Raw genomic sequence first — 25649 nt, 5'->3', positions numbered from 1 at the left:
AGCATGATCAGTCATCTAAACCTCTGAAAGATTAAAACTGTAATTCTGGGGGAAAAAAGTTTTTGCTTTGCTCCACCTTATTTTTTTTTTCTTGATATAGTAAATGCCCTGAGGCTCTGGCCTAGCTTCAGAAAAAGAGCCAGGGGAGTGTGTTCACAAAAAAGAAATTATCCAGTTGCAGATTAGCAAAACTGTAACAGGGATTAAGACGTGACACAGAAAAGGAACACCCTAAAAGTGTGTATGTAAGGGCAAAAGGAGAGCTTGCAAGTGCATTCTTCCCTGTCCTCTCTCTTGTTCACCTGGACAAGCTGAACGTTTGCAGGAGCACCATGTCTTGCTCATCTCGTGTCTCCTCTTCCAGGGCTGGGGGCAGCGGCTTGGTCAGGGTGTCCGCTGCTGGGAGCAGCTTCAGCAGTGGAAGCAGATGCGGTCTGGGGGGTGGCTCTACCCGGGGCTTCCGAGGAGGAACCGGTGGCTGTGGCCTGAGTCGGGGATCAAGCAGTGGCTCCGGAGGAGGTTTTGGTAGCTCGGTACAGGGTGGCTTTGGAGGCACTTCAGGCTCTGGGGCTGGCTTTGGTGGGGGTTCTGGCTTTGGCGGGGGTTCTGGCTTTGGCGGAGGCTCTGGCTTTGGTGGGGGGTCTGGCTTTGGTGGGGGCTCTGGAATTGGGGGGGTTGCTAGTGGAGGCTTCTACATCTATGGCGGTGGTCTGGGGGGTGGAAGAGGGGGTGGTGTTGGTGATGGGGGACTTTTCTCCGGAGGTGAAAAGCAAACCATGCAGAACCTCAATGACCGCCTGGCCAGTTACCTAGACAAGGTCAGAGCCCTGGAGGAGGCCAACAGTGATCTGGAGAACAAAATCAAGGAGTGGTATGACAAATTTGGGCCTGGGTCTGGAGATGGTGGATCTGGAAAAGATTACAACAAATACTATCCAGTAATTGAAGATCTCCGGAATCAGGTGAGACACTATCCACTGCTGAGTTCTATTATTTCTGTATCTTCTGCTCTTATTCAGATCATGTACTGTAATGAAGGTTTTAAGTCAAGGAATTATTTGAAGACATATTTGCTTGTTGTATATGTAAAATGGGATTTGGTGTGTTTTAACTATGACAATACTGCATATGACATCCGACCACATTAATGATCTATTTGCCTCTCAAATTTGAGTATTTCTACATAAGAGAAAAATTTATATAATGTGAGGCAGCTAATTAACATGTACATAGAAGAATGATGGCAGTGAGTCAATACTAGCTTTATCTAGTATTTATTTTCATGATTAATTCTAGCAGGTTGACATATTCCAGTATCTTATTAGATTTAAATAATCTTTACAACTGTTTTTCTTCCTGGAAAATCTGGTGCAAATATTGTATGAGAATGTGTGTAATCTGAAATGTTTAGCCATTGTTGTATGGGGAATATTTTTTAAAAACTTTTTAGAAGTGAAATTCATTTTTTGCACAGTTTTCTGAAAGAACTTATAGAACAACTGATCTTCCAAAGCAGCAAAAATAAGCAGAGGACTGTGTTCTATAAAACAATGTTCCATGCTGATTCCAGCAAACTGTTACCTTTTTGCAGAAAGATGTAGTTCAGCTATGCCAGATTATCATAAAGATGTCATTACTAAGCAAGTTTTCAAAACAATTTACCTTTAAAAACCGACTCACGGGACACCTACCCTCACAGGTGCGTGTGCAGATACAGGTAAAAAGCATCCATGATTCATTCACTATTATTGTCTTTTCTAGATCATTGCTGCAACTATTGAAAATGCTGGGATCGTTTTGCAGATTGACAATGCCAGATTGGCTGCTGATGACTTCAGACTGAAGTAAGAAAAGCAAAGACTTGAAAACAAATGTTGTAGGAAAAATAAAATTCAATCTGTCTGTTTCCTTTATTCTAAGCTCAAAGAAATATCTTTTAGGGGATCAAGACCTACATTTACAAACATTCCACCAAGAGTAAATTTGAGAGAGAAAGAGAACACCAGTGGGGGGGAGGGACCGAAGGCAGGAGTGAGAGAGAGAGAGAAACAGAGAGAGAGAGAGAGAGAGAGAGAGAGAGAGAGAGAATCTTAAGCAGATTCCATGCCCAGCACAGAATCCAATGCAAGGCTTGATTTCACAGTCCTGAGATCATGAGTTGGGCCAAAATCAAGAGACGCTCAACTGACTGAGCCACCTAGGTGCCCCTCCAAGAGTAAATTTTTAAAACCGCCACTCCACCAACAAGGAAACAAAAAACAGGTCAAAATAAAGATGAGTTTTTGTTATAAAAAAAAATTAGCCATCAGTAGGATTAACATTAGGTTCATAATTTTCTTTCCATGGGAAAAACTCCTAAGAGAAAACTTGGTAGCTTTCTTTTATCAAATAGCTCAGAGGAAAAAAAACTTTTTCTTGAATACATAAGAATGGATGTACTCTGAAATGCTCTATACTGTCCTTTCCAGGTATGAGAACGAGCTATATCTCTGGCAGGCCGTGGAGGCCGACATCAACGGCCTTCGGAAAGTTCTGGATGACCTGACCATGACACGCTCTGACCTGGAGATGCAGATTGAGAGCCTCACCGAGGAGCTGGCCTACCTGAAGAAGAACCACGAGGAGGTAGGAGCACATTCCGCACTATTAAATGACTCTGACCTACGTACTTCCCGCACATCCATTCTGTAAAAAATTCTATCTAAGTGGATTTCCAACTCTTTTTTTTTTTTTTTTTTTTTTAAGTGGATTTCCAACTCTTATGTCCAAGGAAAAAAGCAGTCATGAACAAATTATATCTGATTTTGGTGGGAAGCAGGGGGTAGCCTTTAGTGTCCTAGTTTCAATTTTTTTGTTGGCTCTGCATGTTTTAAGAAGTCTTGGGGCGCCTGGGTGGCTCAGTCAGTTGAGTGTTCAAGTCTCGATTTCGGCTCAGGTTATGATCCCAGGGTCATGAGAGATCCAGCGCCTGAGCCCCTCATAGGGCTCTACCCTGAACATGGAGCCTGCTTAAGATCCTCTCTCTCCTGCTCCTCCCTCGGACACACACTTGCCCTCTCTCTAAAAGAAGAGGAAGAGGAGGAGGAGGAGGAGGAGGAGGAAGAAGAGGTCTTTGCTTTTCTGTTTTTAAAATTTTTTCTTTTTAATGTTTATTTTTGACAGAGAGAGAGACAGAGCACGAGCGGGGGAGGGGCAGAGAGAGGGAGACACAGAATCGGGAGCAGGCTCCAGGCTCCAAGCTGTCAGCACAGAGCCCGAGCGGGGCTTGAACTCATGAACCTTGAGATCACGACCTGAGCTAAAGTCGGACGCTCAACCGACCGAGCCACCCAGGCGCCCCTTTGCTTTTCTGTTTCTATCACCGTGATCTTTTTTCTTCGCGCTAGGAAATGAAGACTACGCAAGGAAGCTCCGGAGGTGACGTGACCGTGGAAATGAACGCCGCCCCCGGCACCGACCTGACCAAGTTACTGAATGACATGAGGGCACAGTATGAAGAGCTGGCGGAGCAAAATCGCCGCGAGGCCGAGGAGCAGTTCAACAAGCAGGCAGGTTATCACTGCTGGGTGTCTGAGAGTCACACGCAAGCCACTTCAGGTCATTTCTTCAGCCTGCAGCGACTGCCATTCTCTTTTTTATTTAGAGCGCATCACTGCAAGCACAAATTTCTACCGATGCCGGAGCAGCCAGTTCTGCCAAGAATGAGATCACAGAACTGAGACGTACTCTGCAAGCCCTGGAAATTGAGCTTCAGTCCCAAACGGCCACGGTGAGCGCAAAGAGGTTTGCAAAACCTCCAACAGGGAGTTGAGCGGTTTCATTCTCCCTCTTTGCCAAGATGTTCCGCTTGGCACGTAATAAAAGGGCGTCAGGAGCACTGGCTTGTGGTTGTAGAAAGCGTGAAACATTCTAGTGAAAGACAATATACTTTCATAAAAGATTTAGTGTCAAGGAAAGCGGTTATGCCAACAAAAATGAAGGAACCCATGATATAACAACATAGGGTGTAACTTCTCTTTGTACCTTACGCTATTTTGCGTTAAAAAAAAAAAATCATCCCATGACTTATTTTCATCATGATTTTTTTTTTTTTAACTGGCTTTTTCTTTTAGAAAAGCTCCCTGGAAGCGACCCTGGCTGACACAGAAGCTGACTACATGGCTCAGCTGTCAGAGATCCAGATGCAGATCAGCGGCCTGGAGGAACAGATCTGCCAGATCCGGGGCGAGACCGAATGCCAGAACGCAGAATATGAGCAGCTGCTGAACGTCAAGACCCGCCTGGAGATGGAGATTGAGACCTACCACCGCCTGCTGGATGGAGAGGGAGGGTAAATGACAGTCAGCCGCTCAGTGCGTTCCTTGGGGTACTTATGTTACCAAACCAAAATGGGGGTTGGGGGCTGGACTTGGGTTTGAAAAGTCACAGTGACATGGTTGAATCAAAAGTCATTTACCTTCCGCAGGGAGAGCCCCCTGCGTGAAGGGTTCGTCCCGCCTTTGCAAACTACAAAGGAACACAATTCCTTTTTTCCTCTAGCAGTTCTGGTTTTGGAGGATCTGATTTTAGAAACTTGGGCTCCAGAAATACAGGATCCAGAAACATGGGATCTAGGGATTTGTCCGTGTCTGGTGACTCAAGATCTGGAAGCTGCTCTGGCCAAGGAAGAGGTAAACATATTTTAATGTTCGTGATCATTTTATCATTTAAAGTAAAGGCATGCTTTGCTTGTCATATAAAAAGTGTACAGGGGCACCTGGGTGGCTCAGTCAGTTGAGTCTCCGACTTCGGCTCAGGTTGTGATCTCACGGTCCATGAGTTCAAGCCCTACATTGGGCTCTCTGCTATGAGCACAGAACAAGCTTTGGATCCTCTGTCTCCCTCTCTCTCTGCCCCTCCGTCCCTCCCTCTCCCTCTCTCTCTCAAAAATAAACATTAAAAAGAAAGTGTATACTCTTGTTTACATAATCTTAACAGAGAGAACATACTTAAGGAATGTACTTGAATTTCTCTTGATCTGGGTTTCTGTGATTATTTCCAAACTGACATGGTGATTCTGTGATTTTCAGAGGCAAACAAGACAAGAGTAACAAAGACCATCGTGGAGGAAGTGGTGGACGGCAAAGTCATCTCATCTCAGGTCAGCAATGTTTCTGAAGTGAAAGTTAAGTAAGCAATTTCCAGATCAGCAAGAGTGTCTTTCAGAAAAATAATGAAAGGACACAAATGAAGAAATCACATCAATCTTTCTAGCCATCTTTCTGGATGTCTTCAGGGAAAAGATTCCATCCAGAAATAGCTAACAAAATAATTTTTCTGCATCTTCTTCTTTTCTTACCCACAACGCTCTTGAAAAAGTTGAAATGACAATTTTGCTCTGTTTCCATGCTTCAATAAACTTACTTTTGCAAGTTAACTAAATGCTTCTGGAAATTTTTTAAGAAATTCAATATTTTCCCTAGAAATAAAGCTTTCAGTTATGATCTAGCTGCATTGTTATTATACTAATATTAATTTGTTATTTATATAGTACCCTCTTCATAAAAATCAAGATTATAGCCATTTGGCGTGTGGGCATTTCTAGCAACATCCCATTGGAACTCACTGATAGCTGAAATTAGGTCTTAGTGTCCCTAAAAAAGTTGTGAGAAAGAAAATGGGATATGTGATATGGCTCCAGATTTCTGAAAACCTCAAAAGCTCCAAAGAGAAGAGATCTCAGATACTTGTACCCTTACCAAATCTAGCCACACCTCTAGCCAAAAACTGTCACTTAGCCAAGCTGGTGTTTCCTTTTCCCACTGTCCACTGCTGAGTTGGCCACGGGGCTCTGTCTTGTCTTGCTTGGGACAATGAAGCTTGTTAATGTAGGGCAGGAGATGGTACCGGCTCAGTCCCAGGAAGAACCAGACACAGGACAAAGCCACACTGGTTAAGGACTTTTCCACTTGAGGAATTCAATGGCACCAGATCACAAACTAGAGAATCAACCCCAGAAGCCAGTCCTCAAGAAAAGAATGCCAGGCGTGGCATAAAAAGCCAAATTTAAAATTACAAAGGATGAACCTGAACATAATTTATGCAAATTATACCTTCAAATATAAAACCAATAAGATCTGTATGAGAGTATCAAACTTTTTAAAAAAAATTTTTAATGTTTATTTATGTTTGAGACAGAGAGAGAAACAGCATGAGCAGGGGAGGGGCAGAGAGAGACAGAGACTTAGAATCTGAAGCAGGCTCCAGGCTCTGAGTTGTCACCACAGAGCCCGATGCAGGGCTCGAACTCATCAACTGATGAGATCATGACCTGAGCCGAAGTCAGACGCTCAACCGACTGAGCCACCCAGGTGCCCCGAGAGTATCAAACTTTAATAATCCAAAACCACCCAAAACATGTAGCTTTTCATTTTCTAGGCATATTGAATAAAACCTAAAAATGAACCTGCAAGCACACTGGGACTTCTGCTTTGATAGATAACTACAGAGTTATATATAATATATATATAGTAATATATATATATATATATATATTATATATATAATAGCTACAAGCACAAACCACTACTCAAAAAGAGCAACACTGTCTTCAAACATATGTTTCCCATCAAGCCATTACAGTAACTTAAACCTTGGATGTTTTTCCTCTAGTGAAAATTTCAGAAATATGAACCAGCTGATCCAATGTGGATTAATAGTGGAAAGACACAAATGGAAACCAGTTGTGTGCAGCCTCTGGTCCCTCGGGTCATCACGGCCACACTGGGGAAGCCTCTTTCTGTGAGTCTTCCCAGATGCACGCTTGTAGTCCTGTACCACCTGGCACCTACGTTTATGCCTGGTATTATCTGCATGTCAAAGCAACAGTATATGGCCACTCTGAAAATCATCTTTAGGTGAAAACCCTCATCCTGTGTTTCCCTGACATGTGTTAAGAGGCCACATTTGTACTAAATGACCATTTACAGATACAGAAAAGGCCAGAACATGCTGAGATGCAGTAAAATACGTCTCTAGCATTTCAATTAAAAAAAAATTTTAATGTTTATTTATTTTTGAGAGAGAGAGACACAGACAGAGTGTGAGCAGGGGAGGGGCAGAGAGAGAGGGAGACACAGAATCTGAAGCAGGCTGTACTCTAAGCTGTCAGCACAGAGCCTGACTCAGGGATCGAACTCATGAACTGTGAGATCATGAACTAAGCCAAAAAGGACGCTCAACCGACTAAACCACTCAGGTGCCCCATGACCACTTTTTTTTTAACTGGTTCCTCTATAATGCCTGCTCCATCTTTTCTCCCCACCACGTGCCCCAGGAGGTCACCTCTCCTCTTCAGAATTCCTCTGCACCCAGAATACTTCTTACAAACAGTAGCCATCCAACAACCAAATGACTGAACCATGAGATCATGACCTGAGCCAAAGTCGGACACTCAACCAACTGAGCCACCCAGGCAACCCGCATTTCAATTTTTAAAACAGGAATTACTGAGCCATTTGGGATCATGAAATTTCCTTAGAGTACTGAACAAAATGTTAAGGATAGGGTGTTTGCACACTATGACCTGTCCTGAAATCACTTCAAAACCACATGACATAAAACTGCGTATGTTTTATTCTGGAACTCTATAGTTCAGCAATCCACCAACTTTTCAATGAGTGCGGACTTACTCTTAAGAAGGAAGAGCCAGTGCCTACGTGGTATGAATTTTCATCGGTTGACTTTTGATCCAGAGATTCATATGGTCGTTCTTGTCACTCCGACCTCAAGGGACAATGGGCAAGAATGGTGAGGGTGCTGGACATGGTATCTGTCCTCACAAAGATTAGAAGCAAGAAACGAGGTTTGTAGGAAGCAGGGAAGAGGAAACAGCCAAAGGATTTGAGACCCTATGGAAAGTAGCCTAAATTTGCTTAATGACTTCATGGAATTAGACCCTGTTCCAAAGACCTATAAGAGAATACAGTGATGAATATAAATCACCCAGAATGTAGCTCAAGTAATATTTTCCCAATAACCTCCTCAACTAGCAAAATACTACATGTAATACAACATTTTAAAAAATTATCAGTGGCTCAAATGGGATACTTGAAAAAAAAACAGGAAATATGGGTCAAGCTCTTTTAAAAACAATTTTCTGGGGGCACCTGGGTGGCTCAGTTGATTAAGCATCTGACTGGATCTCAGCTCAGGTCATGATCTCACAGTTTGTGAGATCCAGCCCTGTGTAGAGTTCTTTGCTGACAATGCGGAGCCTGCTTAGGATTATCTCTCTCCCTTTCTCTCTGCCCTTTCCCGGCTCCCATGCTCACTCTCTCTCTCTCTCTCTCTCTCTCTCAAAATAAATAAATAAATAAACATTTAAAAAGAAAGAAAAAAAATTTTCTCATTTGTAATATCACTGGCAATATGAAATGATAAGGTGGAAAGGAGCAAACACTGAGATAACATTTCAACTAATTTTTTTTAATGTTTAGCATTTATCTTTATTTTTTTAAGAGGTGGGGGAGGGGCAGAGGCAGAGGGAAAGAGAGAATCTTAAGGAGGCTCCACACCCAGCAGGGAGTCCGATGCAGGGCTCCACCTCATCAATCCTGCGATCATGACCTGAGCTGAAATTGAGAATCGCTGCTCAACCAACTGGGCCACCCAGATGCCCTTAATGTTAGTATTTAAATGGCGTATAGAAGACAAGCCCAGAACATATCTATCACAGATCTATCATGTATCAAGTGCATAGATTTCTGGGGTGGGGGCGGGGGGGAATATGTTTATTTCATTGACCAAACCGCAAGGAACACGAAAGCCTACGGTTACAACACTGCAGGAGGACTATATCACGCGGACTCCAGCTTGCTTCTTAATGGCCCCGTAGAGCTGGGAAGTGTTTCCCAACACCACCACCTCCACTAGCTCATCCCTAACACCCTGATCTTTAGAAACACGTACTGCTTTTAGCTTTATTCATTGCTGGCAGCTAGCTACAAAATAAATTACTTCAAATGACTTTTTATTAGTTTGCCTAAGACCAAGAAGTCAGGTTTTTAAATCTCCATGATGGTTGTCACGTAAACAAAGGCTTTGTGGCACCATTTCAAGATAAGGCAATTGTACTTTCCCCTCCGGGGGTGCCACACTCAAAAGTTTCCATGAAGATCCAGTATTAATGCTTGCGATTTCTATCACAATAATAACATAAAAATCACAGAGTTTTAAAGAGTTGGATGGCGACTTTTATTCCAAACCCTCAATTTCTATCCCAAACACCCAGGATAGAAATTCTTCCTGGAAGATTATTCTAGGCCTCTAGTCCCTGCTTGAAGGTGCCCAGACCTTGCAAAGTTCATGACTTGGTAAGGGAGATCATTCCATTTAAGAACAGGTGTAAAGTTAGAAATGGTTTCCTTATATGGAGCCAGATCTGTCTCTGTGTAACTTCCAGCAATCTGATCCTGGTTCAGGCCTTTGGAGCTTTTTTTGGTTTTTTAAATCAAGATGTTGACAGAGCTGTGTTCCTTCTGAAAGCTCAAGGGAAGAATCCTTTATCTTGTCTTCAGCATTCAAACATTCTTTTTAATGTTATATTTGTTTTTGAGAGAGTGTAAGCAGGGAGGGGCAGAGAGAAAGAGGAACAGAGGTTCTGAAGTGGGCTCTGTGCCGACAGCAGCCAGCCTGCCATGGGGCTTGAACTCAGGAACCTGGAGATCATGACCTGAGCTGAGGTCGGACACTCAACCCACTGAGCCACCCAGATGTCCCGTTTGGAACTATTTTTAAATGGTCACGTGTCTTCTTTTTTCTAAACAAAAATCTCAATTTCTTTAGCCATGCCTCATCTGACATTGTTTCCATACTCTTGATTACCTAGACCACATGTTTTGGATATAATGGACATATTCACAATTAAATAGTCTTCTTAAACTATGGCACCCAGAATTGAACACAAGGATCAAGAGCAGTGGGAGGATGACCCCTAAACTTGTAAATCTTTTGATAGAGTCTAACTTCAACGGCCATAGCATATTCACGACCATTGAGCTGGGACTTTTACAGAGAAACTTTATCCTTCACCAGATGTTTTATTCTCTCTTTTTCTTCTAACTCATGGAACTTCCTTTTTTTAATTCTATTTACTTTATAGAATCTTACCACTAATTTGGGGTCATCATTTCACCCTAAAAAGTGTTTAAAATACATTTTTTATTCTCTCACTCAACATACTAAATAGGTATTATTTAGAAAAAATGCAACAAACCTTAAAATGCAACCAGTATTACACCAAAGCCCCCCACCTGCCAGTAACTATCAGCTTGACATGTATGTTTCCTGAATAAGCCATTTGAATATTTTATTCCACGTTAAATTGTTTCAATGTTAATAAACGTTTTAAGAAATGCTTATTTACTGGGCCAGCAGGTTGTATAAAGACATAGGAATAGGCTCATAGGAATAGTTACCCTTTAGAAAAAGGAAGCAAAGGTCATGCATGAAAAGCACATCAAGTGACACGGAGTTTATTTACCAAAAATATTGTCTTTCTAGTGTGACAGCTTTTAGTTAAAGATAGATAGATACACAGATAGATAGATAGATGACAGATTTATTTCACTGCCTCTGACAATATACATAATGAAGAAAAATGTGTTTTGTAATATGGAAATCATGGGGGGGGGGGCTTCCCATTAGAAAAAGGCATCTGGAGAGAGGAAGTAGGATGTGTCATGGTTATTGTCTCCAAGTTTAGATCACCTGCTGCAATTCAAAATCTGCATATGTTGATTCACCTGCAGAAGGAGCCAGGGGTGGCCACAGCAGAGGTTTACAAGAACCTGGAGAAACTTACAAGTTTGTTATTTAATACTAAATCAAAACATTATAGCGTATCAGTTCCTCCTTTTCTCTTTAACTTTCTTGGGGGTCCTACACTTCCATAAAACAAGAATATACAGCTAGATATTATTAACCACTTTGAAAGCCCAAGGTAGGCTTTGAGAAAAATTTAAAACTTAAAATATTATTTTCTTACAATTGACAAAATCAAGAAAGAAGAATATTAAAAGGAATCTGACCATTCTCTCTTCCTACATTTTATTCTTATTTAAGACAGGATACATAAGGTAAGGATCTGCCACTTACTATAACTTCACCGGAAATCCCTAAAATTGATTTCAAATAGCTTCATCTGAAAAGATGGCATATTCATCACACAATTCCAAAGGAAAATAAGTTGGTACAAGCACAGTCACCAAAATGCATGAGGGCAGAAATTCCATAAGTGAAAATACAAGCTTAAGTAGGCTGATATCTGCTTCATTTCTCCAGTGGGAGATAACAAATATCTGAAGGCATTTTCTGTGCTTTAAAATAAATAAGACAGTCTATGGGGTTTAACAAACAGTTAACAAAACAAGAATTTAGTACTACAGATGTCACTGAAAATCCTTTAGGTAATTGTACCAAAAAGGAAACACCCACTTTATCAACTAGAAAAAGAGGTACTAATTGATAACTCCCTAACATTCTCTTGGAGGATTGGTTTTGCAGGGTTGAAACCCTTCCATCATGTCCCATTTTGCCCAAAAGTCTAGTCTATTAGATTCTGATCATGGGAAAGGAAGAATCATAGGGGAGAAAGTGGCTCAAGTGGCTCCTCAGGGGGAGATTTTCCCACCAACTTTGGGGGTGCTAACCAGGGAGGAGGTGTGAGCAGGTTGCTCTCTGATAATGAGAAGGATATGATGCAAAACCTCAATGACCCTCTCCCAGTCTACCTGGACAAGATGGCGCTCTGGAGCACCATCAAGTAAACTTCAAGTTCACTTGAAGATAAAATCAAAGAAATTTGGACCTGAGGCAATGGTCAAAAAGTAAAACAGGACTAAAGAAGTATCATCATCTGAGGGGCACCTGGGTGGCTCAGTCAGTTAAGCATCTGACTTTGGCTCAGGTCACAATCTCACAGTTTGTGGGTTTGAGCCCCACATCAGGCTCTGTGCTGACAGCTCAGAGTCTGGAACCTGCTTCAGATTCTGTGTCTCCCTCTTTCTCTGCCCCTCCCCCACTTGCACTCTCTCTCTCAAAAATAAATAAGCATTTTAAAAAAAAAAGTATCACCAGATACTTGAGGAACTTAAAAACAAGGTAAGAAATTTTGCTACTGCTGGACAAAATATGACAAAGTGACAAAATATGAAAAGATTGAGACCATCTTACACCATATCTGTACTTCCCTCAATTCAACCAGATTAAGGAATTTAACAAGCAACAGAATGTACTTCTTAGCTATGTTCCATTTTTTTTTTTTTCTAATTTGCTTACTTTTATATAGTTCATTTTCTGGAAAGAATTATAGAAATGTTTCCAAAATACTTAAACAAAATTAAACTGAGTACATTGCCTATAGTCACTCTATCCTCAAAAGAAGAGATAAATGCTATAGATATACTTATACAACTATTTAATGTATTTGTCATTAAGAACGATATACATAAAAAATTTCTGTGAAGACCCTGAAACAGGCATTGCTAAATACCAGTGTATGAAAGTTCAGAATATGAGCATAACAAACACAGCTTCTATGTGTGTCCTGCTTTTCCAGATATTAAACACAACCATTAATAACACCAGCTTCACGCTCCAGACTGATAGTGTAAAATTAGCAGCTGAAGACTTCAGACAGAAGTAAGACGTGGTTACCTTCAATGGCACAATGGAACATACAAGCTATGGAGAGAAGCTGTGGGTGAAGCCGTGCTTATTTTTATACTGGAATCACAAGTTACAAAAAGAGGATTGTTCTTTTTAGAAATAAATGAAATCCTAAAAATGGAAAGATGCTTTCGCTGAATACACTACAGAAGGCCATTATTTACAAGAACATTATGGCGATTGTGTTCAAAGAATCATCGCCTAGTTTATAAGTAAAAAATTTTTTTAAGTTTATTTATTTTTGAGAGAGAGAAAGACAGACAGAGAGCAGGAGAGGACAGAGAGAGAAGAAGACACAGAATCTGAGTAGGCTCCAGGCTCTGAGCTGTCAGCACAGACCCCATCGCGGGGCTCAAACTCATGAGCTGTGAGATATGACCTGAGCTGAAGTCGGACGCTTAATGGACTGAGCCACCCAGATAAGTAAGAACTTTTAGGGTCGCCTGGGTGGCTCAGTTGGTTAAGCATCTGACTTTGGCTCAGGTCATGATCTCACAGTCCCTGAGTTCGAGCCCTGTGTCGGGCTCTGGGCTGACAGCTCGGAGGCTGGAGCTTGCTTCAGATTCTGTATCTCCCTCTCTCTGGCCTTCCCCCCGTTCATGCTCTGTCTCTCTCTGTCTCAAAAATAAATAAACATTAAAAAAAATTTATAAGTAAGAACTTTTATGAATTAGGTATATTTTAAGTGAGGTACCATTATGTGTGTCTGACGATTCTTTAACTCCTTTCTTGACATGTATGTACAAGGCCCTCATGAACAAGAGGAAAATAAAGTATGGCAACTGTGTCCAAAGAAAGAAAAATGCTAGAGAGTTCTTCCTCAAAGCTTTCAGTGTTTTATATGCAGTGCCATGGTACTCCCACCCTCCCCAAAATGTGAAATGCAAATAGCAAATTATATTTGCATCAAATATAAACTGAAGCATTTCTGGAACAGTCCTTAAAAAGATTGTTTAGAATACAGTATTAACACAAAACTAATAACCACTGAAAGCACTTGAAACTTTTTTTAGGTGTGGGTCTGAACTGGCCCTGTGCCAGAGTATGGAGGCTGACAACCACAGCCTGAGCCCAGTCCTGGATGACCTGACTGTCCAACACTGACCTGGAAATGCAGGTCGAAACCCTGGCAGAGGAGCTAGCTGATCTCAGGAAGAACCATGAAGATGTGTGTGTCTGTAGGGTGAAGTGTAACTTGCCCTTTTCTTTTAAAAAAAAATTTTTTTCTTAGGTTTATCCATTTTTCAGAGACAAAGAGGGACAAAGCATGAGTAGGGGAGGGGCAGAGAGAGAGAGGGAGACACAGAATCTGAAGCAGACTCCAGGCTGTTGACACAGAGCCTGACCAGAGGCTGGAACTCACAAGACCACAAGATCATGACCTGAGGTGAAGTCAAAGTCAGACGTTTAAGGGATTGGGCCACCCAGGTGTCCCTAACTTTCCCCTTTCTTATTTTTTGTCTTTGATTCCAATCTAATGATGAGGTTAAAGAAAAAAAATTTTTTTAAGTTTATTTATTTATTTTGACAGAGACAGAGACAGAGTGAGTGGGAAAGGGGCAGAGAGAGGCAGAGAGAGAATCCCAAGCAGGGTCAGCGCCATCAGCCCAGAGCCCGACCAGGGGCTTGAACTCACCAGCCGTGAGATCATGACCTGAGCTGAAACCAAGAGTCAGACACTTAACCAACTGAGCTATGCAGGCATCCCAGAGGTTAAGGAAAATTCTAATAAATGAAGTGAATGCTACTGCCATTGTGGTTGAATTCCTTGATGGTTGTTTCCCACTCAGGAAATTAAAGGCCCACCAGATATGGCAGGCGTGTGGAGACGGTCGTCATACCTGGAGCTCAGCTATCCCGGCTCCTCAATGGCAGAACTCACCATGGGGCCCTCACCGAGCAGAATCACCAGGATGCTAAAATTAGGTTCAACAACAAGGCAAACTATAAACACAGTCAAGGCCGGAGAATTAGGACGACTTCCCTTTGCTGATAAACGACTGTGTTTTATAATGGTATTCCAGAGCAGAGTGCTACTTCAGCAGATAGCTTCCGCCGCGGAAGCCGCCAATTCTGCTAAGGTTCAGATGAATGAGCTGAAGCAGACTATTCAGGCCATGGAGCTAGAACTAGTCTGCAGGAGCCCTGCTATGTCACGATCTCCTCCTGGGGGACTATGCCAAAGACCAATTTGTCCCCACAGATAATTTCCTGATTTCACCTCAGCAATATGGTTCCAAAATATTATATTCCCAAATGGGCTCTATTTTTTAAAGCTCTTAAAATCTTAAGATCTTTGGCTTCTTAATTATTAGCTTAGACGGTAAAGTGTTCACTTAATGCATGAAAAATACGTAGAAGCAAAATGAACTGCACATACCAGCCCCTATTTTGAAAATACCACAGCCCCTGAATCAGCTAAGACACTGCAAATATCAACATGAGCTCGCTGTGAGGGAAACACTGGGCTGGCTCATTTTCGGAATGAGATCACTTGTTTCTATTTCCGGGTAGGTGGTAAGGCAAGACACCTGTCTAAAAGCTTAAGACAATTAGTGTCGGTAAAATGTCTTCAGGAATATCCAGCTAGGATTTCTTTCAATATCAAGGAGTGATGTTGAATGTTGTGTTTTAATTATGAAGATTTCATACATTTAAACTTGAATAACAATGTTTTCCTTTTTAAGTCAATCTTCACTTATATTCCCAAAAGATGAGATGATTTGTGATAAGCATTTATTAAGTATCTGATGTTTCAACAGCTGTGACATAGGAAACAGGATAGTGGTGGCATGTCTGTCTTCTGGGAAGCACATTTCCACCATAGGGAAACGTTTACTAACCTAATAATGCATTAGCCAGTTCCTATATTTTGCATCAGCCCAGTAGACCCGAGCCCCAGTCCCAGGCTGTCTCTAAACTCAGAGTGTGACCTTAGATAAGTCACTTTTCCAAAAGTATCCATCTCTAGACCTCATTCTTCCATTATCTATACAACAGGGGAGTTGGCAATCCCTACGATATCTTCTTATTCTACAGTCTATGACCCTATGCAACCAAATTTTTAAAACCATCAAAAAATATCAAGGTGGGTGAAATGAATATTATAGTGAATTAAAATTAGGCCAGATTTACTCTAATTCAAGGAGTTTGTTATATCTTTTTAATACATCCAATGTCAGGTTCTAAGGTAGGGTTTATCAACCCTGCAACTCTAGACATTTGAGGTTGGAGAATTCTTTGGGGAGGGGGTAGCTGTCCTGTACAACCTATGCGTTGTAGCAGCATCCGTGGGTTTTACCCACTAGATGCCAACAGCATCTCCTATCACCCATTTTGACAGCCAAAATGTCTCCAAATGTTGCCATATGCCCTCAAGAGGAGCAAAGTGACTCCTTTTGAGAATCACTGCTCTTCACACGCAAAGAGCATTTTCATACTCCACAAAAGCGAGTGCTCGTCACGGTATGAAATGCTCAGCCTGGTACAAAACACACAGGATGAAGTACCCTCCTTCCCTCAAATCTCAAATCTTCACCCCTTTAAAACATGGCGTCCAAGCAAAAAGGGTTATCTCTGTTTCACTTGAAAGAGAAAGGGCTGGAATAGAGGAAAGAACACGCCTATGAGTCCTGTCTTCTTTCTCACAGCACAAATAGGAACCCCTTCTGATACTTATCTGCCTAAATAACTCTTTGTTTCATCTTTTCTCGGGTGCAAACTTCAAACTTCACTATATCCTCAGTAAACATCCCTGCAAGCCAGGCTGACAGAACCCGAGGCCAACTACCAGACTCAGCTTTCACAGACCCGAGTACAGATGCTGACCCTGGAGATCCAGGTGGTCATGTTTGCAAGGAGATAGAAAGCCAGAACACAGGCTACCAGCAGCTCCTGGGCATCATGGTGTACCTGGAGAACCAAACTGAGACCTCCCACTGCCTGCTCCAGGGACAGGGCTGGTACTTGGGAAGCTGTATTCTGTGAAGAAGGGGAGCAGGTGGGGCTGGGGGAAAGTATAGGTGTCCAGTTGCTTCTATGCACGTTCTTAACTAAATGCAACAGTATTACACTACAAGGGCTGAACAAACTTCCACAAGACCCATCCTGTAAGTGCCGGCTCTATAAAGGCAGCGACTGAGGCCTTGATTTATGAACGCACCCCCCACCCAGTCCCACGCATTACCATCCCACACAAGACACTCCACGAATGTTTGCCCAACTGAACTGAAGTTTAGGGCAGCGCCGTGGCCCTATTTCCCCTGCTCAGAAAACAAGCACATTATATCCAACCTGTTATATGCTTAATAGTCATTTGGGGCCATGTAATTCAAAAACAGAATGAATAAAAATACACCAAGTTAAAATGCAATGCCTTCAACTCACAGTCTTTAAAAACAGTCCTGGGTATTACGATATTTATGAATACCTCAAACGATTAAAACAGAGTATAAGATGTTCTATTTTTCTTTTCAGTCATGAGTTTAAAACTGGATCCAAAGGAGGAAATAAATCGAGGGTAAGTTCTATAAGAAAGATTGTCTTATTTCATTTTCTTTGGAGGAACAATATATTCCAGGCCCAAGAGAATTGTGTTTTTATATGAATTTATCATTTATATTATGCAATTAAAAGCATATTTTTAAAAAAATTTTAACATTTATTTATTTTCGAGAGAGAGACAGACAGACAGACAGAGCACAAGCAAGGGAGGGGCAGAGAGAGGAGGGAGACACAGAATCTGAAGCATACTCCAGGCTCTGAGCTGTCAGCACAAAGCCCGATGTGGGGCTCGAACCCATGAACCATGAGATCATGGCCTGAGCCGAAGTTGAATGCTCAACCAACTGAGCCACTCAGGTGCCCCAGCAATTGAAGGCATATTAATCCAAGGCTTAATTATGGAATAGTTTCAACTGACATATTTGTCAAAATAGCACTGTAATTTTTTTCTTTGAAATGTATGCCTATATGAAGTAATAATAAATGTCCTAGAAGCTTTTATCACACCACATTTAAATGTTTTCCTTCCAACATTGTTCGACTCAATATGTGGGGAGACATTTTAATGAACATTTCTTTTGAAAGGTCAAAATAACAAGATTTATGCTGATAGGTTAGTTTAACACCGTTTTTCAAACTGTATGCTTTGACCCGTTAATAGCTCTTTAAAAATATTGGGTCACAGTCAGCATTTTTAAGCAGAATGTAAGAGAAAACAGCAAAGTACATATTATCTATGAGTGGTAAATATTATTTTACAAATGTTTTAATTATAAGTGTGTGTTTCTGGGTATGTGTGTGTGTGTACGCTGATGTCACAGCATAAAATGCATTTCTTCTTATGGAAGAAATTGGAAAACTACTGTGTTTTTTTGGGTTTTGAGGGGTTTTTTGCAACCTGCCTCTACCTCTATCAGTTCATCGTCCACACTGCTGCTAGAGCCATCTCCTAAATCTGGATCACATAGTTCAGGCACTGTTCCAAGCACTGTATGTGTGTCAACGAATTCAGTTCTCATTATGATCCTGTGAGGCAGACTATTAGTAACCCCATTTTACAGATGAGGGAACACATCTGTAACACAGATGTAACACAGAGCAAGTTAAATAAATTGACCAAGGGAGTCGATAAGTTACTTTCCAAGTTTCTGACACAGGTTCTTCTCTGGATGAATCGACAGTCTAGAAAGAGAAAAAATATATGTAAATATATAAATAATAAAGCACTAACCATAATTCTGACTGGACTTTAAGAAAAATCACTCTGCATTAGTGAAGCTCTAAAGAGTAAAGATTGAAATCAACAAGATTTATATGCTTATCTTTCTGACTATTTAGTAGGTAGAGAAGTTAAAAAGTGCCCAATAAGACAGCTGTCTTGGGGCGCCTGGGTGGCTCAGTTGGTTGGGTGTCCAACTTCGACTTAGGTCATGATCTCACGGTTTGTGAGTTTGAGCGCTGTGTCAGGCTCTGTGTTGATAGCTCAGAGCCTGGGAGCCTGCTTCGGATTCTGTCTCTTTCTATCTCTCTCCCTCTCCTTCACTCATGCTCCGTCTCTGTCTCTCAAAAATAAACATTAAAAAAAAACTTTTTAATACAGCTGTCTTACTTTCTTTTTATATATTTTTTAATGTTTATTTTTTTATTTTTGAGAGAAAGAGCACATGAGCAAGGGAGAGGCAGAGAGAGAGGGCAAGAGAGAGAATCCCAAGCAGGCTCCACACCATCAGTGCAGACCCCAATGTGGGGCTCAAACTCATGAACCGTGAGATCATGACCTGAGTCAAAACCAAGAGCCGGAAGCTCAACAGAGTGTGCTACCCAGGCGCCCTGACAGCTGCCTTACTTTTGATTAAAGTGGAATGCTTTATCAGTTTACTTCATTTCCATCAACATAAAATTGACTTTTCATTTTCCCTATTTTCTTTTCACAGAACCAACAAAAATAATCCAGTACAAGACAATTGTTGAAGAACTTGTTGATTGCATTGTCTCATCACACACAAAAAAAGATATCTACCAAAGACCAGCTTAAGGAACATCACACAAATCAGCTCACAAAAACTAAGACAAATCAAGGACCATTTAATCTTAGTCGTATATATAAGATAAGCCATCCAATGTTTAGAGAATCAAACTGAAAAAGATGTGAAGACCATGGGATACATCCAAACAATACTGATCTTTTAACAATGGGAAAAAGAAATGTCAGCAAGATAGTTGGATTTTTTTTTTTTTTTTTTTTTTTTTTTTTTTTTTTTTTTTTTGCTTATCTGCAATGAAGTCATAGGAACAGATCCATCTTCATTTTGAAGTTATTTTAATCTTTCTGAATTTACTAAAAATGAATACACCTCTGATTTAGGAGGTCTAATTTTGAGGTTTTCAGTTCTGGTCTGAAGCAATCAACTTGGCTCAAGTGCCTGGCTAAACACTCTAGATAGCAAACAATAAGAGGTAATATTTTCCTTCGAGAAGCTAACATCTAGCTGGAACGTAAGAAATACGTGAAAAAGTTCAGTGGCATCAGAATATCACATAGCACCAAAATTAGTAGTACAGATGGTAAATGCCAAGAGAATTCACAGATGAGAGTTCAATATGGTCCAGAGAGGCCAATGAAGATCTCATGAAGCTCTAAAGTAAAGCTACACTAATATAATAGTTCGTACTCAGCAGTGAGCAAAAATTTAAAAGACAGTATCAAGTGTTGACTAGGATATGAAGCAACTGGAACTCACACCTACTACTAATGGGGGTACAAATCAGTGCAACCACTTTGGAAAATGCTGTTATCTACTACAGTTGAAGAAGACACACTATGAACCAGAAATACCTCTCATTCATTCATTCAACAATAATTGAACTCCTCCCATATACCATGCACTGTTGTAAGCACAACTTTCCAGTCTAAACTACCCTGGGTCCCCACTAAAGCAAAATGTATGCATAGATACACCAGAAATCATGTTCAGAAATGTTACCAGAAGCACTGATTATAATGGCCAAAAAAGTATTTTTGAAAACAGGCCTGTGGATTAATAAATTGTGAATTTCTTCATAAGAACAGAATTCAATAAACCAGGGAAAATTAATAAACTAGAACATACAACAAGGATGAATTTCAGGAACATATTTTTAAAAAGCAAATTGCAGAAGAATATATATAGTATTATTCCATTTATATAAAATTACAAAAACATGTACCACTATTAAATAATGTATGGTTTAGTGATGCAAACAAATGAGGGCACACTGAAAAGAAAAGCAAGTGAAATATAAACAGAATATGAAGGGGGCAAGGAAGTGGGTAGGGGCGCACAAGTGACTCATTGGTAATGTCAATGTTTTATTTCTTTTTTTTAATGCTTTTTTTTAAACTTTTTTTAACGTTTATTTATTTTTGAGACAGAGAGAGACAGAGCATGAACAAGGGAGGGGCAGAGAGAGAGGGAGACACAGAATCTGAAACGGGCTCCAGGCTCTGAGCTGTCAGCACAGAGCCTGATGCGGGGCTCGAACTCACGGACCGTGAGATCATGACCTGAGCTGAAATCGGACGCTTAACCGACTGAGCCACCCAGGCGCCCCAACGTTTTATTTCTAAAGTAGGTATGGTTCATGGGTATTTGTTGCATTGTTTTCTTACTACCTTGTACATATTTTATAAAAATTCTTTTGCATCTACTCAATTATGTTTTTTAAGTTCAGTAAAGTGCAAAGTGTTGTCTTTTGAAGGAAGGATTTGAATAGGCAGACATGAAGCCAATACAAGTGAAGGAAAGGGATAGGGTTGACCATGATATACATGGAACCATGAAGTGGAATCTGGCAGAGTGAAGAATTCATCTTGGATAACGACAGGGATAAGACTAAATATGGAATATGGTCAAATCATGGAGAGTCTTAAGAGCTTCTTTGAGGAGTATAGACTAATCTGAAATTCCACAGGGAACTCTTGAAAACCTTGGGCTTAGGAGTAACCTATCAAGGGTTGAAAAAGGAAATTAATATAACCTCTGTATGCAAGATGGATTGGGGCAGTGGGGATGGAGACTAGAGATAAGGTAAATAGGTTACTGTGACAAATTAAGGATAAATTGAAATTTTTCTGGACCTAGATACTCCTGGGGGAAGTAAAGAATCTGAGAGACAGGATTTGGTTAATTATTAAACTATAAAGAATTGGGGTGCCTGGGTGGCTCAGTCGGTTAAGCGGCCGACTTCGGCTCAGATCATGATCTCACGGTCCGTGAGTTCGAGCCCCATGTCGGGCTCTGTGCTGACCGCTCAGAGCCTGGAGCCTGTTTCGGATTCTGTGTCTCCCTCTCTCTCTGCCCCTCCCCTGTTCATGCTCTGTCTCTCTCTGTCTCAAAAATAAATAAATGTTAAAAAATAAATAAATAAAATAAATAAAAAAATAAAGATTAAAAAAGTTTTTAACCATAAATTATAGAGCTAAGATGGTAAACAAAAATTCTAAAATTGCAAGGTGAAATAAAAACTGGAAAGTGGGGAGAGAGAGCAAAATCAGAAGGGAAGAAGATACAACAGGCCATGCATATATTGAGTTTGATGTAACAATGGAACATCCACCTAGAAATATCCAACAGAAAACCAGAGATACAAATGGATAATGTCTACAAATTGCACTAAGATAGATATTTATAGCATGAAAAACACAATAGTCTTAACTGTCATGTAAAATTGATTATACACAACAAAAATCCTAACCAACAGGTAAACATTCAAACCTTTTAAGTGCATTTTAAAAACCATGTTATGGCTAACAAAACTCTAAAAATTCAGAACTAACTGTATTTTGAAGTATGAATTATCAAGAACCATAGCAGAGGGGTGTCTGGGTGGCTCAGTCAGTTACGCGTCTGACTCTTGATTTCAGTTTAGGTCATGATCTCATGGTTTGTGAGATTGAGCCCTGTGTCTGGCTCTGCACTGGCAGCACAGAGCCTGCTTGGGATTCTCTCTCTCCCTCTCTCTCTCAGCCCCTCTCGGGCTCACATGCTCGCTCTCTCTCCCTCTCTCTCAAAATAAACAAACTAAAAAATTTTTTAATAGAAAAAGAACCACAGCAGAGAGGTCCCTTTCAGAAATGAGTCACACACAAAAATACCCAATTCCATATTCAGAAAGGAATCATGCAAAGCCAGCCTCATAGGTACTTAACTCACAAACCATTTATTGCTTACAATATGCAGGTACAGTTGTAAGGTAATACAGCTAAACTATCAAATAATAGAATATAGAATATAATATGATGTAGCTAAAAAGTAATATAGCTAAACCATCAAAAGTATCATAGTTGAAAAAAGACCAAAGTGAATCCTAAAAGATTAACACTTAGGATTTCTCAAAGAAAGTTGAAAATGTTTCCCTAAGTCTCAAACAATGCTGACTTCAATGACCATCTCTTCCAAAGTATGAGTCACTAGTTTTCTGGCTACTTGGAGAAGTTTCAAAGGTAATGATTTGTGAGGGTAACTGAGCTTGTAGTACCTGCGTGTCAACATATCACCAAGTTTCATGTCAGGAGTCAGCAAGGATAGATGTACTGAGCCACTGGTGAGCTGAGATATTTGAAAAAAAAAAAAAAAAAGCAATTACGAAGGAGTTGAAGCTTAATGGATTAGTATAATGAATTTTTCTGAAGGCAACACTGAAAATATTCATAAAAGGTGTGGCAGAACGTGGAGTTGCTAAAGGGCAACTATTCTACCCCTACCAACAGTTTGTTTTTCATATAGACTGGACTAAATTTCAGGAAATGTGTTAATTTCCAAATGTAATTGCTTAAGATTTAAGCCAAAAGACATTTTAAAAGGTATTAAACTTAATTTTTTTTTTTTCCTGAATGGACCAGTGGTGTAAGAAGCCAAAGAGAAACAGAAGCCAAACTGAGGGGCCAAAAAATTAAAAGGAAACAAAAAACGTTCACTGATTTCGGAACACTTTGTACCACCAATGAACATAGTATTGCTGAAGACTAGTCTTCAAGAAATCAGCAACTGTGTTAAGTGCTAAATCAGCAAATCAATCAGCACACTTTTATCTTAATACCAGATTATTTTTTTTAACTCTTTTTTTTAAGCAGGCTTCATGCACAGCATGGAGCCCAACACGGGGCTTGAACTCACAACCCTGAGATCAAGACCTGAGCTGAGATCAAGAGTCAGATGTTTTTGTTTTTTTTTTTTTAATGTTTATTTATTTTTGAGAAAGAGAGACAGAGTGCAAGCAGGAGAGGGACAGAGAGAGAGGGATACACAGAATCTAAAGCAGGCTCCAGGCTCCAAGCTGTCAGCACAGAGCCTGATGCGGGGCTCGAACCCACAAACTGTGAGATCATGACCTGAGCCGAAGTCGGACGCCTAACCAACTGAGCCACCCAGACACCCCAAGAGTCAGATGTTTAACCAACTGAGCCACCCAGGCGCCCAAATGCCAGATTATTTTTAACAGCTCAAAATTTATTGACCGCTAACTATATGAAGTTATGATTAGAAGTAAAAAGGTAACATAACTAAACTATGAAAGGTATCGTACAGAATCCTATAGTTGAAAAGAATGGGTTCTGATTTACTCAATCTCTAAGATTAACACTGAGAATTTATCAAAGAGAACAGAAAATGTTTCCCTAATTCTCAAACAACGCTGACTTCAACGATCCTATCATTGAAAGCACACATGGCTAGTTTTGTGGCTGCTTGGAGACGTTCTGAAGATGATTTTTGAAGGTCAAACTACTGATTCCAGCATTTTCTCCAAACATGTAAAATTATTCACAGAAGTAGAAGTACTATTTTCACATAAAGTGATATGATCTGTAGATGTAATTATGTTGCATTAAACCGAATAATTGCTGGGTATGCTGGATTAGTGTCTTTAATCTGAACACAGCCCCACACCCAAGAGGAAAAGATTATCATTCTATCTTGAGTATACAACACCAATCCCTAAGAGAGCAACTCTTCTCCTGGTTATACAACGAGAATGTCAAAACAAACCTGAACCTTGCAATGAACATTTCCAGAATCCAAAACATATTTTTGACAGAAGTTTAACAATAATCAATTCACTTTCAAGACATGATATAAAGTCAGTAAAAGATGATCTACTCTGATATTCATCCATTTGTTCGAAAGCATTAAGTGAACATTAAGTCTAAAGGAGTCATGGCAAAACCCATTAAAGCCGGGAGTTGGGGCAGGTTCCAAAGAAATATAAAACATATACTCTGTGCCCTGGAGAAGTTCTCAATTTAGTGAAGGAGGAAATAATTACCAAGCATTTTGAACGCCACTAAAAGGTTGTGGAGAAGTAAAATTTTTATTAATCTATGTACTTTTAAATGCCATTCATTTAATAGTTAAGGTCAGATACTACCTCCTCCAAGCCAGTGGGGAAATAAATTAAAAAAAAAATTTTTGTACAGCTAAAATTTCTTTTGTAAAATGTGTCTTTATAAAAAGCCTCAAGGTACCACTGCTGGGACTCCAGTTTTTATACATCAAGCTTAGTTAGAAAGGGATCCATGGGTATATACAAGTATGAATGTACTACTATGCTTCCTGTGTCCTCCAAAGCTATATAACCTATCTGAGCAGCTGGAAGGCACTCAGATACTTACACACTAACCAGGAAGGTAGAAGCAAGAAAAGAAGAGAAAGATGGGGAGATAGAAACCGATGCATTTGACAGCAGTTGGCAGGGAGCAGAGTCCGGCCCAGGGAAAGTTGGAGGGCTCAGCACTGGCAGCAAGAAATTAAGGAGACAATGGACATCATGGAGAAATAAAGCAAAAAGGGCCACGGGATATGGAGAGGCGTGTCTGGAGTGGGCACATTCATCTGGCCACTTTGGGCAGTGGAAGAACATTTAAACCTGAAAATAGAACTTAGTAATTCCAGTCATTATGTGCAGACCAATAAGCAAAAATAATACCCAAAAATATATGAACTTGGGTTATAGATAAGAACTACGTCATACCTTTGAATGCAATCCATGCACGTCTCATGCTGCTCACACAATCTGTCATGGGGAGGCTATTGGAGAGGACAACCACAGCGGGGTCCTGCATTCAGGGCATTTGAAACACATAAATGCTCAATTCTGAGGACTGGACTATCGCAACTACAAGAGTTGCACAGGGCGTATATCCAGGACCAGGAATTGACCGGCCCTATGATCAGAGAAGGTTCACACTGAGGCACCAGCTGGCTCAGGTAGGGTGGATGTTGAAAGCCAAGCAGAGGAATTTCTGTGAAGTCTTGCTTCTGCCATCATCAGCCACCCTCCGATTTTCCACTTACCATCTCTTCCACTTTACTACTTCTATTTACCAGGAAAAAAAAAAAACAAAAACAAAAACAAACAAAAAAAAAAAACTCCACACAATGACCTAATCATCTCTGATATAA

At 40.5% G+C, this 25649-nt stretch overlaps 1 protein-coding gene across 2 annotated transcripts; it reads left to right on the top strand.

The window, feature by feature from the left end:
- The first annotated feature begins 268 nt into the window (after nt 1-268).
- Nucleotides 269-5416, top strand: KRT24 (keratin 24). 2 transcript variants are annotated; one of them, XM_060646123.3, is made up of 8 exons: nt 269-962; nt 1762-1844; nt 2469-2625; nt 3387-3548; nt 3644-3769; nt 4113-4330; nt 4543-4670; nt 5070-5416. In XM_060646123.3, the coding sequence occupies exons 1-8, from the start codon at nt 333-335 to the stop codon at nt 5171-5173; spliced, it is 1608 nt and encodes a 535-aa protein (XP_060502106.1). In that variant the 5' UTR covers nt 269-332; the 3' UTR covers nt 5174-5416. The 2 variants fall into 2 exon arrangements, with proteins under 2 accessions (XP_060502106.1, XP_060502105.1); XM_060646122.3 differs by having other exon boundaries at nt 271-962; nt 4540-4670.
- Nucleotides 5417-25649: the final 20233 nt, after the last annotated feature.

This window comes from Panthera onca, chromosome E1, assembly GCF_046562875.1.
Source record: "Panthera onca isolate mPanOnc1 chromosome E1, mPanOnc1 haplotype 2, whole genome shotgun sequence".
Classification (NCBI taxonomy): domain Eukaryota; kingdom Metazoa; phylum Chordata; class Mammalia; order Carnivora; family Felidae; genus Panthera; species Panthera onca.
The sequence above is the reverse complement of the archived record's forward strand: the minus strand, read 5'-3'. Positions and strand labels throughout refer to the sequence as shown.